General features: G+C 43.5%; 1 protein-coding gene and 1 long non-coding RNA gene across 2 annotated transcripts in view; one reads left to right on the top strand and one right to left on the bottom strand.

Moving 5' to 3' along the window:
- The window catches only part of LOC114049816 (calpain-2 catalytic subunit), an 87,860-nt gene that overhangs the window by 31,177 nt on the left and 40,455 nt on the right, over positions 1-16,228 (top strand). The window contains exons 3-4 of the mRNA XM_027871234.1: positions 14,227-14,345; positions 15,509-15,642. Coding sequence (XP_027727035.1) covers positions 14,227-14,345; positions 15,509-15,642 — 253 coding nt within the window. The remainder of the gene's footprint in view (positions 1-14,226; positions 14,346-15,508; positions 15,643-16,228) is intronic.
- LOC114049817 lies at positions 2,706-15,544 on the bottom strand. The gene is made up of 2 exons (XR_003569911.1): positions 15,457-15,544; positions 2,706-3,092 (listed from the first exon to the last, which is right to left on the bottom strand). It is a non-coding gene; the product is annotated as an uncharacterized LOC114049817 (long non-coding RNA).

The following is a 16,228-nucleotide window of genomic DNA, read 5'->3' as shown; positions in this document are numbered from 1 at the left end:
GCACTAGGCTGGGAGTTAGAAAAGCCTGGCTTCAAATACAGCCTCAGACACTTACTAGCCTCATGACCCTGAGCAAGTCACTTGAGCTCTACCTGCCTCAGGTTCTTCATCTGTAAAATGGGGAGGGGACAGCTAGGTGGCACAGTGGATAGAGTACTAAGCCTAGAGTCAAGGAGACTAAGTTCGAATCTGGCCTCAGACACTTCTTAGCTGTGTGACCCTGGGCAAGTCACTTAACCTTGTTTACCTCAGTTTCCTCATCTGTAAAATGAACTGGAGAAGGAAATGGCAAACCAGTCCAGCATCTTTGCCAGGAAAACCCTAAATAGGGTCATAAAGAGTCAGACATGACTGAAAAACAACTGAACAAAAACAAAATGGGGGTAATACCAGCACCTACCTCACAGGGTTGTTGTGAAGATTAAATGAGATAATATTTGGAAAATGCTTAGCACAGTGCCTGGAAAATAATAGCAATCATATTGTGCAACCCCCTCATTTTAGAGTATGAAATGGATCCTCAAATCACTTTTTTAAAGAAAAATTCCATTGCAGGAGGCAAATACCCTAGTATACAAGATCCAGTGGTAGAATCCAGAACTAAGAGGTGGTTTAGAATGCATGCCATCTGATAGCTTTCTTTTGAAAATACTGTAATTTTTTTCTTAGTCTAGACCTGGATAGGTAGATAAAAACATACATATATAAAGTTTTTACCTTGTACCAGGTACTGTGCTATGTGCTGGTGAAATGAATCTGATCAAGAAAAAACAATCCTTGCCACCAAGCAGCTCACGTTTTAATAAGGAAACTCCTTCCAGTGTCAAAGATCTGTAACTTATCTATAACATTTAGGGCAACAAGCATTTAAAAATGCAACAATAATTTAGTAAGCTCTTACTATGTGCCAGGCACTGTGCTGAGCATTGGGGATACAAATACCAGCAAAAAGAGAGGTAGTCCCTGCCCTCAAGGAGCTTACATTCTACCAGGGGAAGACAATACACAAGAAGGAGCTGAAAACGAGAGGTGGGGGTAAAGGGGGAGTACCCCCATAGGGACATGGTGTTGAAATCTAGACAGTTATAAAGAGAACCAGGGTGGGAATGCTGTTAGGCCATCCTAGGGCCCTCCCCTAAATGGAAACCCCAGAGAGGACCTCTCCAACGGGAGAAGGAGGCTGGCATTGGCGGAGGGACGGACATTACAGGGTGAAAAGACGACAGGGTAAATGGTAGTTGTAGGGTGATGAGTCACCAGGTACTGAGTGAGTCTCCCAGGGTGAGACAGCAGCTGAAACAACTTATTGAAGTACAAAAAAAAGAGATGTCTAGTCTTAGGAAGGGGCCTAGAACCCTCAGAGGGTAGGTGTCTTTTCCAGCCGCTGTTGGACTTAAATCCAGGCCTTTCTGATATCAAGATGGCCCTTGTCGCTACAGACATGCTGGCTCTCATTTTAATTAATTATGCTTGTTAAAGAGGAGAGAAGCTTAGTTGTTTATACGCTGTTAAAGGAATCTAAATGCTGTCCATGCCTCTAAATTTCATTGCCCTTAAGCAGAGCCCATCACTAAACACTATTTATAACTCCATTCATAGAAGAGGGCAGGCTTACGCAGTTCCTTTTTTATCTGATGAAGAGACCACATGTGCCTGGATTCATGAGGCAAGGAAGGAAGGCTTGAATTTCAGTCCCCCTCTGACCCGTGATAACAAAATGTTTTCATTGGACTTCTGATTTCATTGGTATGGGGAAAGGGAAGAGAAAGTACATTTATGTAACTCCTACTATGTGCCAGGCACTGTGCTAAAAACACTTTTCAATTATCTCATTTGATTCTCACAAAGACCCTGTGAGATAGATGCTATCATATATTTTACAGATGAGAAAATGGAGACAAACAGAAGTTAAGTGACTTGCCCAGGGTCATATTGCTAGTAAGGGTCTAAGGCTAGATTTGAACTCATGTCTTCCTGACTCCAAGCCCAGGGCTCCATCTCACCTGCCTCCCTCTGTGAACACAAATCTGCACCTTCTCTGCACCCAGTGGTCTTAAGGAGTTATCTGGAATATTGCCAGGTTGTTTCCTATCCATAGTCACATCGCCAGTATACATCAAAGGCAAGACTTAATTTTCTGACTCTGAGACTGGCTGCCTAGCCTTTACCCAACACTGCCTTTTAAAGAATAATATTTATTAATATTAATAATTTGAATCAATAATTCAAAACTTATTGGTGGTAGCAATATTAATAATAGTAAGATTCCTCCCATTAGTGCTTGGTTTACAAAGCATTCTCACTGTTTTCTCCTGTGACTTAACTTATCCTTGCTCTGTTTGAGAACAGAGGCTGCATTTTATACAAAGTATATTAGTACCCAGCACAGTGTTGTGTGAGCATGATAAAAACAGGAGCATTTGATGTAGTACTGGAAAGAGGAAAGGGGAAACAAGCTCCTATGATTCTATGAAACGGTTTCAGATTCTGGCTCCACTGCAAATTATCGGTGTGCCTTTTCACAAGTCACTTCTCTACGCCCTCTCCATGCCTCAGTTTCCTTATCTGTGAAATGGGGATAAAAATCCCTGTACTGCCTCCCTCCTAGGTCTGTTGTGGGGATCAGAAGAGATAATGTCTGTAAAGTACTTTGTAAGTGACAGAGTTCTATGTAAATGTTAGAAAAGGGAGAAGAAAAGCACACATAGACAGAATTACATGTATTTTTCCTTTTGGCAAAGCCTCCAGGGCAGCCAGTGTTAGGCCCAAAGCCACACTCCCCTTCCTCTCTCTGACGGAGCCTGGGCCAGCACCAGCCTCATGTTGCGCACCCAGGCTTGGGGACACAGTGCTGCCCTTCATGTGCTGACTTCGTTCACTGAGCCTGAGAGGGTAGGGGGTGGAATCACAGTTCTCTGGAAATTTACTGAAATCTCCCCAGGGTTGGAGGTCAAGGGACCCATTCATAAGATGTGTTTTGCAGCAACTTGTCGTCAGAGGAATCCTTGGGTGTGTCTCTTTCCTGCCAAGATCAGATCTGAGTCTGTAGAGAGCCTGTATACTGCTGGTAGGTATACACAGGTGTGGTTTTCCTGGTAGCAGAGAGAGAAAGGTAGCAAACTATTATTCCTAAAACGGCAGTCTAAACATTTATTTATTTCCAACTCAAAAACCCTCAGTGGCTCCCTATTGCTTCCAATAGAAAATACAATATTCTCCGCCTGGCTTTTGAAGCCCTCAACAATCTGGCTCCCACCTGCCTTTCCAGTCTTGTCTCATACAGCTACCCTTCCTGCAGTTTCTGATCCCCTCAGGCTACCCTGCCAGTTGTTACCCTGTTATCTGATATGCCATCTCCCACCACTGAACCTTTGGACAAACTGCCTGTCCTGTCTCCCACCATCGTCTCTTAGAATCCCTAGCTTCTTTAATAACCCAATTTATGATGGCTTTTACTGAGCCCCCCAGTTATTAGTGTTTTCTTCCTCTTGAAATTGTTTTTTATTGGGGCAACTAGGTGGCACAGTGGATACAGCACCAGCCCTGAAGTCAGGAGGACTTGAGTTCAAATCCAGCCTCAGACCAAACACTTGACACTTTCTAGCTGTGTGACTCTGGGCAAGTCACTTAACCCCACTTGCCTAAAGAAAAAAAAAAAGAAAGAAAAGAAATTGTTTTTTATTTACCTACCTATGCACATGTTTGCTCCCAGGAGAAAGGAAGGGAAGGAGAGGGAGGAGAGGAGAAAGAAAAGGAGGAGAGGAGAGGGAAGGGAAAGGAAGAGAAGGACAGTGAAGAGAAGTGGAGGAAAGAGGAAGGAAGGGAAGAGAAAAGGAAGGAGAAAAGGAGGAAGGGAGGAGAAAGGAAGGGAGGAAAGGGAAGGTCCTAGCACAGTGCCAGACTCAATAAGAGCTTAGTAAAGTATTGTTAAACAAATGGGGAGCAGGGGGAGCAGCTCGGTGGTGCAGTGGATAGAGCACCAGCTCTGGATTCAGGAGGACTTGAGTTCAAATGCGGCTTCAGACACATAACACTCACTAGCTGTGTGACCCTGGGCAAGTCACTTAATCCCATTGCCTAGCAAAAAAAAAAATGGGGAGCAGGGACTCTTGTTTTTATATCAGTGGCATCTAACACAGCAGCACTTATACATAATAGGGCAGAATAAACACTTGCTGAGTTGAATTGAAAAAAGTGAGAGTGGAACAGACACCCTCATGGAGAACCACGCCCAGAAGGGTTGCTCCCTAAAACCAGTTGAAACTTTACCAGGGTCATTTTTGTTGTTCAGTTGTTTTCTGTCATGTCCAACTCTTGGCCACCTCATTTGGGGTTTTCTTCGCAAAGATGCTGGAGTGGTTTACCTTTTCCTTCTTCAGTTCATTTGACAGAGGAGGAAACTGAGGCAAACAAGGTTAAGTGACTTTCCCAGGGTCACATGGCTAATAAGTATCTGAGGCCAGATTTTGAACTCAGAATGATGAATCTTCCTCCCTGACTCCAGGCCCAGCACACTATCCGCTGAACCAGCTAGCTGCCCCTCTCAATGTCATAGGCCCATTGGAAAAAAAATGATATTATCACTTCTCAGAGTGGGACAGAGGTTTGGGACTTCCTTACTTCCCCTACTAATCCTGATCATAGGCATCATGTAAAGCCCCTTCATTTTGGGGAGCTCATAAAAAAACCATAAACCTCAAGCCCTCCCTCTTCTAAAAATGGCTGGAGTTGTAAACGGAGTAGTGACGGGCATTCTGCCTGCAGATAAGGGGAGTTTGAGAATGCAGATTGTATTTATGTCACAGGGCTTAAGTAGAAGCCCAGGAAGGTTTCAGGGTACCAGGGCAAGGACCCTGGCTTACCCACAGCTCTTCCAGTGCCAGCAGGCTGATAGGTAGGACAGCAGGTTGGTAGCACTTGACTTATGATTTCATTGGCCATCTAGATCTGCGCTTCTTTGCAGCTTAGTATTGGGCAGTTACCGGGCACACTGAGAGATTAAATGACTTGCCCAGGGTCACTTAGCCAGTAGGTGTCAGAGGAAAGGACTGAACCCAGGTCTTCCTGAATCCAAGTAAGTAACCGCTGCAGGCTCACACCGTCTCTTGTAGAGGGTGTGGTGAACAAGATCCAGCCTTTGCCCTACCTACAATCGATCCCCTAAGGGGCTGTGTGTCACTAGTTTAAGCCTCATAATGGAGAGAATTCTCTACTTGGACTGGAAAAAGCAGATTTCCAATCGAATCACTCAGACACTAGCTGTGCAACCCTGGGCGAGGTATTTTATTTCACTGGGCACACGCCCAGTTCCTCATCTGTAAAATAAGGGCTTTGGACTTGATGGGTTCTGAGATCCCCTCCAGCCTGGAATCTATGATCGCCTTTGTCTGAAGTGATGGCAGAAGGTGGAAGGTTGCTATGCTGAAGTTTACAGTCTTTCCTTAGCCTCAGAAAGACCTAGCCTGTAACTTCCCCCAAACATATTTCCACATGTACCATATTCCTTGCTGAAGCCTCCTGGCCCTCAGGCCTTTTCAATGATTAACTAGAGGAAAGGGAGAGGACCAGCAGGCACCAGCTGGAATGGCCTAATGGCCCCTGGCCTTCCTCCATCTCTCTGTGTGCACAGCATTGGTAATGGGGGAGAGAGCCATAGTCGAATAGACAAAACTCAGCAAGAGAGAGTGGGCAGCCTGGCCCAGAACAGTACTGAGAAGGCCAAGCATCTGATCTGTAGAAACCCTCCATATGCCCCAGGGCTATCGAACCTAAAGACAAAAGGAGTGAATTTACCTGAGTAGCCTTGGCTCCTGTATCAAAAATCACAGCAGAATCGGCCTCATCCTAGGTTTGAGTGATGGGGAGTCTACCAATTTAGGTATATGAGTTATTCTTGAATTTTTAGTTTTAATGCTTTATTGATGTCTTTTATATTTAAAAGGCATCCTCTCCACCCTCTCAGCTGAGAACTTTACCTTGTATTTCACTGACAAAGATTGAGGCCATTCTCTGTGAGCTTCTTCTCCTCTCCTCCTCGACTCACGTCTCACATAGTGACCTTCTGACACTATCTCCTCCTTCACTTTTGTTCAGTTGTATATGACTCCTCGTGACCCCATTTGGGATCTTCTTGCAAAGATACTGGAGTGGTTTGCCATTTCCTTCTGCAGCTCATTTTACAAATAAGGACACTGAGGCAAACAGGGTAAAGTGACTTGCCCAGAGTCACACAGCTAGTAAGTGTCTAAGGCCAGATTTGAACTGAGGAAGTCAAGTCTTCCTGACTCCAGGCCCAGTACTCTACCCACTGTCCCACCTAGCTGCCCCTCCTCCTTCACTCTTGTCTCACAGGAAAAGGTGGTCCTTCTGCTTACCAAGGTAGACTCCTCTATATGCACAAGTGACCCCATTCCATCCTGTCTTCTCAACCAGATTTCCCCTCTTTCATCCCTATGCTCACTTATCTTCAGTCTCTCCCTGTCTATTGACTCCTTTCCTACTGCCTGCAAACCTGTCATGTCTCTCCTTATCCTTTAAAAAAACAAAAACAAGCAAACAAACAAAAACTCTCACTGAACCCATCCATCCCTGCTAGCTATCATCCCTTACCCCTCCTAACTTTTGTGGTAAATTCCTTGAGAAGGCCTTATACTTAGGTCCTTCCACTTCCTTTCTTCTCATACTCTTCTTAATTCTATGCAGTCTGGCTTCTGACCTCATCATTCAACTCAAAGCGCTCTGCTGCAACTATTTATGATCTTTTGGTTGCCAAATATAATGGCATTTTCTCAGACCTTTGACACTTTTGACAAGGAGTAGGTGAGTGGGTCACAGTTTTGTCTTCAAAAAATTCTCATAGACCATCGCCAAGTCAAGTAAAGGCATTTACTGGGGTGACGCACCTAGCAGTCTCTGCTCCTTATGGGAGGCCAGAGCCCCAGTGGACCCTGTTCCCCATGGGAGACAGAGCACTGAACCAGGTTATATGTCTGGTCTATATACAGTTTGATGAAAGGAAAGTGGGAGGGGGTGGGGGAACTACTATAGTTCAAAATATTGGGAGTCCATACAGATAAGCAAGGGGAACAGGAAAGGGGGAAGGGAAGAGCTGTTCTGGAATGTCCGGTAAGCCCACTGTGTGGGGCTTCAGTGCACTGTCGTCTTGAGCCCTTTCTGGCTGGTCACATCCTGCATCCTGTCTCATATCTCACCTGCTGCATCCTGTTTGCTCCATCTGCCTCATCACTTTCATTCACCTTTTTCTCTTTGATACTCTCTTCTCTCCATGTTTGCAGGACACTATTGTCTCTTGATTTGCCTCCTACCTATCTGTCCGCTCCTTCTCAGTGTCCTTTGCTGGATCTTCATCTAGGTCACACCCGCTAACCACAGGCCCCTGTCTTGGGCCCTCTTCTCTTCTCCCTCTATACTACTTCACTTGGTCATCTTATCCATTTCCGTGGATTCATTAACCATCTTTGTGCTGATGATTCTCAGATCCACTCTCCTAACCTCCAGATTTACGTCTCCAACTGTCTATTGGTCATCTTAAACCAAACATCTTAAATTCAACACATCCAAAACTGAACTCTATCTTTCTTCAAAAACCCTCCCCTCTTCTTAGTTTTCCTATTACGGTCAAAGGCACCACCATGCTCCCAGGCACTCAAACTTGCAACCTCGGTGTCATCCTTAATTTCTCACTTTCTCACCTCCCATATCCAATCTGTTGCTTAGACCTGTCAGTTCCACTGTTAGTCAAAGAGAACAAAGCCCAAAATCTGAAACAGTTTTAGAAAGAAATTTAATTGATTGTTTGGTAGAGGAGGAAAGCAGGAAGAAGGTTACCTCCTCAGTCTCTGGGGCCTTTATATTCTATAGGGATTCAGAAAAGAACTTTTTTACACCAACAGAAACCACACGTAGCAGCTAAACTATTTTGCAGAGAGGGCAATTCCCAATTTGCAGAGGGCCATTGAGATACATACATATCAGTATGAATAAACATTCAAATTAAGGTCCTTTGAGATGTAAGCATAAATATTCAAGTTTGGGAAACCCAAAACACTAGCGTGGGAAAACACCAAACTAGTTGTCATTTGTATGATCTCTTTGGGATACATCCCTAGAAGTGGTATTGCTGGGTCAAAGGGGTGTGCACATTTTTATAGCCCTTTGGGTATAGTTCCAAATTGCTCTCCAGAATGTATACCTCCTTTCTGTATGAAGAATAAAAGACTTTGACTCATAAAGGGCATTTCTGGAAACCGGAAGCAGGAGGAAGGAGGAGGATCTGATTCAGGTGCCCACCTAGTCCATCTATGCATGAGGCTGACTGTGGCAGACTAGGTTTCTACTTGATCATCATGCCTGGGCAGGGACAGGGGAAGAAGCGGGGTATGAACCACCTTGGGAATCTGGGGGCTGGAAGGGACCTTAGAGGCTATAGAAACACAGAATCTCAGATTTGGGAAAGGGACCTCAGAAGACATCTGGACCAGGTTATCCAAATTATCCTGGATCTGCTTCATGAAAGGGCTCCAAAAGGAAGGGGGTGGGGGTCCTAATGCCCTTAGCATAGTACATGCCTCAGAGAGGGAGGTTTGACTATAGAGAAATATGGAGGAAGTCGAGGAGCCAGGAAAGGGAATAAAGGAGGAGTGGTTAGTGAAGGAAGAGGAAAATAAAGAGAATGAAGTCAAGGGAATAGAGAATATTAGGAATGGAGCAGAACCCTAAAGAAGCATTTTGATACCCACCTTCAAATCAGCTTTTATAGGAAAATTCACATAAGGGAGTGGCTATGGGATTCTATGACAGGGAGGGAATGAGGAAGGCAGAAATCCCACTGCTAAGCCCAAGGTAGGGGCAGCTAGGTGGTGCAGTGGATAGAGCACTGGGCCTGGAATCAGGAAGATCCGAGTTCAAATCTGGCCTCAGACATTTACTAGCTGTGTGACTCTGGGCAAGTCACTTGCCTCCACATACATACATACATACATACATAAATAGATGGATGGATGGATGGATGGATGGATGGATGAATAAATAAATAAATGAAGAAAGATAAGATGGATGTTGGACCTCCATGTAGAATTCTGCTTTGGATGTCCTCTGGTCAGTAAATGAAGGTACAAGCAAGAAAGTACATGAAAGATTAGCCTAATCCACTGAAGATTTCAGAATTGTAAAGCCATGTCTCTACTGAGAGGCAGAGAGAGTAGTGTACTGGATAGACTTCCTATCAGAAAGATCAGAGTTCTAGTCTTGCCTCAGATACTTACTTGCCTCCTGACCTTGGTCAACTCACTTTGTCTTTATGAAATTCGGTTTCCATATCTGTTAAATGAAGGGGTTGGATTTGACATCTATGACCCAATCATCTGTTAAAGGGGATAATATTACCCATATAAAAGAATAGATTGCATTTACATAGTGCTTTCAGGTTTGGGGTAAATAAGGAGGTGGGAAGTACAGTTACGTCCCAGTTAGTGTAACTGATCATCTCCTGAACTGGTCCCAGGAATTCAAATTTGCACTGTTCGAAGTAACAATGATGTAAAATGTGATCTTTGGTTCCAGCCCAGTGGAAATATGCCTTGTGGACTCAAATAATATGACCAGACCAAACCACTTCAGGGGCTTCCTTATTTACACTAATAGGGGCCTGGTTGTAATAAAACCTTCAGATACCTTAAATGAGATTACAAATAATTAGATATATTAAGAAGTTGGAGCCTTCAGAAGAGTCTGGAATGTGTCCTTATCTGTAAAATGGATGTAAACTACTTGAATTCGGCTTCCTAGCATCCTGCTCAGCGGTTTGAGGGTGTCTTAGTGCTGAGTTGGAACAGGGCCCTGATTCTACTGCTGCACGAATTACTTGCATTACCCTGAATATTTAATGTATTTTTAAAATTGCATGAAACAGTGGGTATCATGTTAAGAAACAATACAGGATTTGTAGAAGTAGCCAACCAACTCCCCTTCCCTTGGAGGACTTATGCTGTGAGCATAAAGATCGTTTTGTGATGTAGTGAAGAGCACTAGATTGGGAAGTGGGAGATCTGGGTTCTAGACCCAGCTCAGCCATTGCCTAGCCATGTGACCACTCTGAGGCTTGGTCTCCTCATCCATAAAGCAAGCAAGCGGAACCGATCTCTGAAGTACCTTCCAGCCCTGACCTTCAAGAATTCTTATATCTGACGGGAGAATGCTGGGATGCCTAGAACAGCAGATGGAAGGAAGGAAAGAAAATTGTGGGATGATGACTGAATACCTAAGCAAACTAAACTGAATGGCCGAGAAACGTAAGGCTCCCGGCCAAAGAGCGTAGGCAGGAGTGATGCTTCTGAAACAGCAGGAAACACAGCCTTCAATCATTTCCCATGGGTTATTAAGGGGTAGTGAGAACAGCAGACAGGCCTGTCTGGTGAGCAGTAATCTGAGGTAGGATGATTCCTTCAGAGACAGATGCCCAACTATGCCTGCTCAGTGTAGAGAGGACTGAGTCAAATGAATAATCCCTTAAATCTTGAGTGTAGCAATGTCCTCACCAAAATGAATATGAAAGTCTTTGATTCATTCTGTTGAAAATATATGTATGGTCAGAAGTATGCTGTTGATGAAATGAGAGATAAATGGTTGGGAAATCCTCAGGACCTCTTTTCTATAGAGCTACAGAGCTCCATTTTCGGCTACTTATAAAACATCTCCATCTGGATGTCCCATGAGCACATTAGATTCTAGAATGTAAACTCCTTGAGAGCAGAGAGGGTTTTCATTTTTGTCTTTGTTATTTTCATTTCATAGAAGAGTTCCCTCCACCTAGTATGGGCTTAATATATTTGTTAAATTAAATGGATTTGAAACTCAACATTTCTAAAACACAAGACCATTATCTTTTCCAGTGTACCAGATCATTGATCTAATTTCACCATTATCCATGTCCATGGAACCACCATTCACACTTTTCCCCATGTTTGAAACCTGTTGGGGAACCACTATTCACACTCTCTACCATGTTTGAAATCTTGTTGTAAGTCACTTAACTTCCATCTGCCTCAGTTGCCTCAATTGTAAAATAGGGATGATAATAGCACCTCTCTACCCAGAATTTTTGTGAGGATTAAATGAAGTATTTCTACAGTGCCTGGCAAATAGTAGATGCTTAATACATACCTACTTTTTTTCTTCCTTGGTGAGCTGTACCATAGTATAATAATAGTAACATTTATATAACACCTTAAAAGCATAAAAAATATATACATTATCTTAAGTGATAAAACAATTCTATGAGGTAGGTGCTGTAATTGTACCCATTTTTACAGATAAGGTTGAGACTCAGGTAGGTTAAGTTACTTGCTTAGGATCACAGACATAATAAGTGTCAAGATCAGGATTCAAACCCAGGTCTCCCCGATTCAAGAACTAATGCTCTCCTCTCTACACGAATGAGGCAGAAAGAGTGTCAGCTAAAATCTCACCTTCTGAAAAAAAGCTTTTCCTGGTCCCCAAAACTGCTGGAGCCTTCCCTCTCAGGGTGCCTCCCATCCATACTGTATAGAGCTTGTTTGGACACAGCTGCTGGCATGTTGTCTCTTCTATTAGACTGGGAGCTCTTTGAAGGCAGGGATTGGTTTGTTTTTTTTTTCCTTCCTTTGTATCCATGGAAGTTTTGAACAGATTGAATCATACTTTTTTCACTCTCTTTGTTTCTTGCTTTTTATTGTTTTGTTGTGTTTTTGTTTTTTGTTTTTTGTAACATGGCTAATATGGAGATGTGTTTCACATGTATTATTGATGTCATATTGCTTGCCTTCTTAATGGGTGAGGGAGGGGCAAGAGAGCAAGAGAATTTGGAACTCAAGAAAAATTTTTAATGGATGTTAGAAATAAAAAATAGTAGTTTAAAAAAAGCATCCCCTTCTGGGAAAAGTCCATGCACTGTAGTCTGTTTAAGTTGATTGAAAGGACTTCTTACATTGATTTGGAATTCTCCTAATTAATCCCAGTAATACATGGAGGCATCTCTGCCCTCAAAATCCTTATCCTTCAGGATTCATCTCAGTTGCCTCCTCTTCTGTGTAACCTTTCTTGTCCCTTCCCCCCAAAAGTTTTCTATCTCTTTTCCCAATAGAATGTGAGCTACGTAAGATTGGGGGCTGCCATTTTTATCGTTGTATCCCTAGTGCCTAGAACAGAGCTCTGTACCTAGTAGTTGCTTGGTGATTTGTAGTGAATCAAATCTTTCCTCAACTTATGGGTTTGTTTGTTTTTCTCCATGGTAACTTGACAGAAACCAGGGGTGCAATGGAAAGAGGGTTGACTCTGGAGTTGGAGGATCTGGGTTCAAATATCACTTCTGACAGTTATTCCCTGTGTGATCTAGGGCAAGTCATTTAACCTCCCTTGGCCTCAGTTTCCTCATCTGCAAAATGAGAGAGTTGGAAAAGATGGTCCCTGAGGTTCCTGCTTGTTCTCAGTTTTTGACCCTATGAACCCTGGAGCAGATTAAGAAGAAGCGGACCCCTGTCTCAACACAGTAGCTCCTAGGGGCCCTCACCCAATGGCAGGTCATTATTTACACTGACATTTGGGGTGTAAAGTAGAGCTCTGGGGGCCTTTTTCTACTTCATGCTAATTGGCTCCAGATACAACTTTTTTAATTAAATATTTAATCAGTGAATATTTATTTTTTCTCTTTTCCATCTCCCCACTCACTATTAAAAATAAACAAAACAAAACTCATGCAACAAATATGCAGAGTCAAGAAAAATATATCTGAGTGACTCTTCAAACCACTTCATGATTCTCCCCCCACTCCGAACTAAATTTATGTACATGAAGACCCCTCCTCCAAGCTGGCATCTGTGCAATCACTGACTCTCACATTTTTCCAGGCTATTTTAAAAGTGATTTGAGGAAGCAGCCTGGCCAGCAGAGAGACTGGTAGTTGTACTAGAACAACTACTTGTCCCTTCTGTTGTCTTTCTTTCTGACTTCATCTCAAAATGGGGTTGACACCACAAACTAGGAATGCATGAACCACGCATCTGCAAGCTGCATTGTGCTGCTTACATGTGGACACAAGGGATATCCTCTCCATTACCTACATAAACTCCTGGAGGGCTCCACTCTCTAACCATAATCGGGTCTGCTTCCTGCCCCTTGGGATGGGAGAAAGTCCGTTCATGATCACCTTTGCCTTACATAATGGCATCACTTTCCTGGTAGTCATTGTCTTCTCAAGAGCTTGGAAAATCTCATAGGCTCATAGATTTACAGCTGGGGGACCTTCAAGGCCATAAAGTGCAACCTCCTCATTTTAAAGATGAGAAAACTGAGGCTCAGAGTGACTTGCGCAGGGTCCAACATAGTAAGTATCTGAGGCAGAATTTTAACGAAGGTCTTCCTAACTCAAGTCTTGTCCTTTGTTCTCCAAGATGACCATGACATGAGGAAGATGATGCCATGACTTGCAAGTGAATTGGATTTAGGTGAGGGAGAGCTATGCAAGTTCACCAGCCTCACTTTCTCCTCCAGAGCCATCTGGGTCCATTGGCCAGATATAGATCAAGATGACTGGAGATGGCCCCCAGGGCTCTGTCTACTATCCTATCCAGATGACAAAACTGAGACCCAGAGAGAAGAATGACTTGTCCAAAACCCCACACAAGTATTAAAGAGCAGAGCCAGGGGTCAATCTGAAGTCAGTTTTCATAGATGCGTACCATCTAGAGCTGAGAAGGACTTTAGAGATCATTTGGCCCAGCCCCCTTCGTTTTAGAGGTGAGTTAAACTGAGGCTTATGGAGGTAAAATGACTTGCTCAGGATCACGTAGCTACTAAGGGGCAAAGCTGGGATTCAAATTCAGATTCTCTGACTACAGATCTGAATCTTTGCCTTAATGAAAATTCACCTCAGATTCTGTCTCCTCAGAAGCCTGGCTTGAAAGGGGGACAATAAATTCCTTCTTTTCTCAGTACTGCAAAAAGTTTTTTTTCCCAGTTATCCCTAAAACTATCCAAAACAAATACACTTGAAACGAAAAAGAATGTATTGCAATATTTCTTTCTCTTGCAGGCTTAGAACATCAGCTCCTTAAGGCTGAGACAATGTCACAAGCAGTTCTGTGGTGTATCTAGCATGCTGTGTGAGATCCATAAATATTTGACAGTCTTGAATAATCACACTGACAAGAATTTCTTGGGCTTTGTTCACAGGTGACTGCTGGTTGCTGGCAGCCATCGCCTCCCTCACCCTGAATGAAGAAATCCTGGCCAGGGTGGTTCCTAAAAACCAAAGCTTCCAGGAAAACTATGCTGGGATCTTCCATTTTCAGGTAACTTCATAATGGTTCCCAGGCCTCTCATCAGTGCGGATGTATCCCCAGAGGGGCAGGCAGTTAAGCAGAATTCCTCCATGTTTGGTGTTACCAGTCCAGACCTGTAGCCCTGATGCTGCTGGGAAGGCAAGGGGGTGGGGAGAAGGATTCTTGTTTGGGTTTCATAAACTGAGCTGCCCAAGGGCAGTGTAACTCAGCGGGTAGAATCCTTGCCCTGGAGAGTGGAACTCAGAACTCTCATAGTCAGAATCTAGTCTCTCTTTTGACATATGTTGGTGGAGTCAAACTCAAATAGAAAAGGGGACCACTAAAAGAAGAGATTTAAGGAGCCCTCTGGGCTGTATTGATTTAGGGAAATACATATTGATGTTATCTGTGTTTTTTATTTATTTTGTTAAATATTTTCCAGTAGTTTGAGGCACTTGGAAGCATTTTTTGCAGATTACCTATTACTCTAGGCAACTATCTCCAGTTATAAATTACAATGGCGCTGATCTTTGTTGGAAAGGGGATTTTCTCATCTGGGAGTTCCTTATACCAATGAAATCACAGGTCTAGTCCCTATCACTATTATGAGATAGCACATGTTCATCTGGCCGTCAAATGAACCCCCAGAGATCTGCAAAGAGGTGGAAATGACCATAAGAAGATGGGAGGTATCTTTACATGTAACAGAGGGGAAAAAATATTATTTAAAAGAAATATGGGAGATAAAGGAGGAGCCAAAAGGAATCAACTCCTAAATTTAAAAAAAAAAATTTATTATGAAGTTTTCAGCTTCTCTTCACTTTCTTCTTTTCTGTACTGACTAATGAGGAACTCCTTAAATTAAGCTAAAGGCAAAGAGTTTGGGGTGGCATTGAGCTTAGTGGAGAGGAAGTGAGCTGTTTCTGCTCTCAGACAGGCTTGATGGCAGACCAAGTGGTAGGGAGATATGCTCATAAAGGAAGAACCAATGCCCTCCCTTTGCCAAAGGGTAGGGAGATATTTTCATAAAGGGAGAGCCTATATGCCCTTCTGTGGCCCTTAGCCCTGTAGAGGGCTAGGACTGTGAGGTAGGGTCCAAGGTTGCAAAGGCCATAATCCCAGGTCCCATAGTGCTACTCACCCTGGTTCCAACCTCCATGTTCAGCAATGACAAGCTACCTCTTGCCTTACAGTTCTGGCAGTATGGTGAGTGGGTAGACGTGGTGGTGGATGACAGGCTGCCCATAAAGAATGATGAGCTGCTCTTTGTCCACTCGGCCGAGGGAAGTGAATTCTGGAGCGCCCTCCTGGAAAAAGCCTATGCCAAGTGAGTAACTCCCAAGATCCAAGATGGCAGCATGGGGTTCAGCCAAACTCTGCTACCAAAATGGAACTTATGGCAGCATTTGTTCATGTGTAAGAAGTACTTTGACCACTATTCTCAGTCATGATGCTGGATTTGAAATCTTCATTTAAAATCCCCGTCACTTCTAAAACAGTAGAAAATAGAAGAACATTGATGTTATATTTTTCAACCGAGGACCTCAGAAGACTCCTAGGGTCATAAATCCAGAGCTAGAAACCAAATAGTCCAACTCCCTCATTTTACAGATGAGGAAACTAATGTGGAGAGAGGTGAAGTTCCTTGGCCAAACTGTAAATTCCTGGGTGGTAAGTAACAGAGACGGGATTGGAACACAAGTCCTCCAACTCCAAATCCAGTGGGGCCTTTCTCCTCTGCTGTACTGCTTTCTGGTGAGCTTCATTAGTCTCATTTCACAGATACGGAAACTGAGGCAACCTGCCTAAAATCATATAGCATGTCAGTGATTAGTAACAAGTCTCCCACATCTCCACACTCAGTGCCACTTCCCATTTCTTTGATCTCTAGGTATGGATCTTGCCCCTAGGAC

The sequence above is a fragment of the Vombatus ursinus genome, unplaced genomic scaffold, assembly GCF_900497805.2.
Source record: "Vombatus ursinus unplaced genomic scaffold, bare-nosed wombat genome assembly UNPS02014798.1, whole genome shotgun sequence".
NCBI classification, from domain to species: Eukaryota; Metazoa; Chordata; class Mammalia; order Diprotodontia; family Vombatidae; genus Vombatus; species Vombatus ursinus.
Note: the sequence above shows the minus strand (reverse complement) of the source record. Positions and strands in the feature narration are given on the sequence as shown.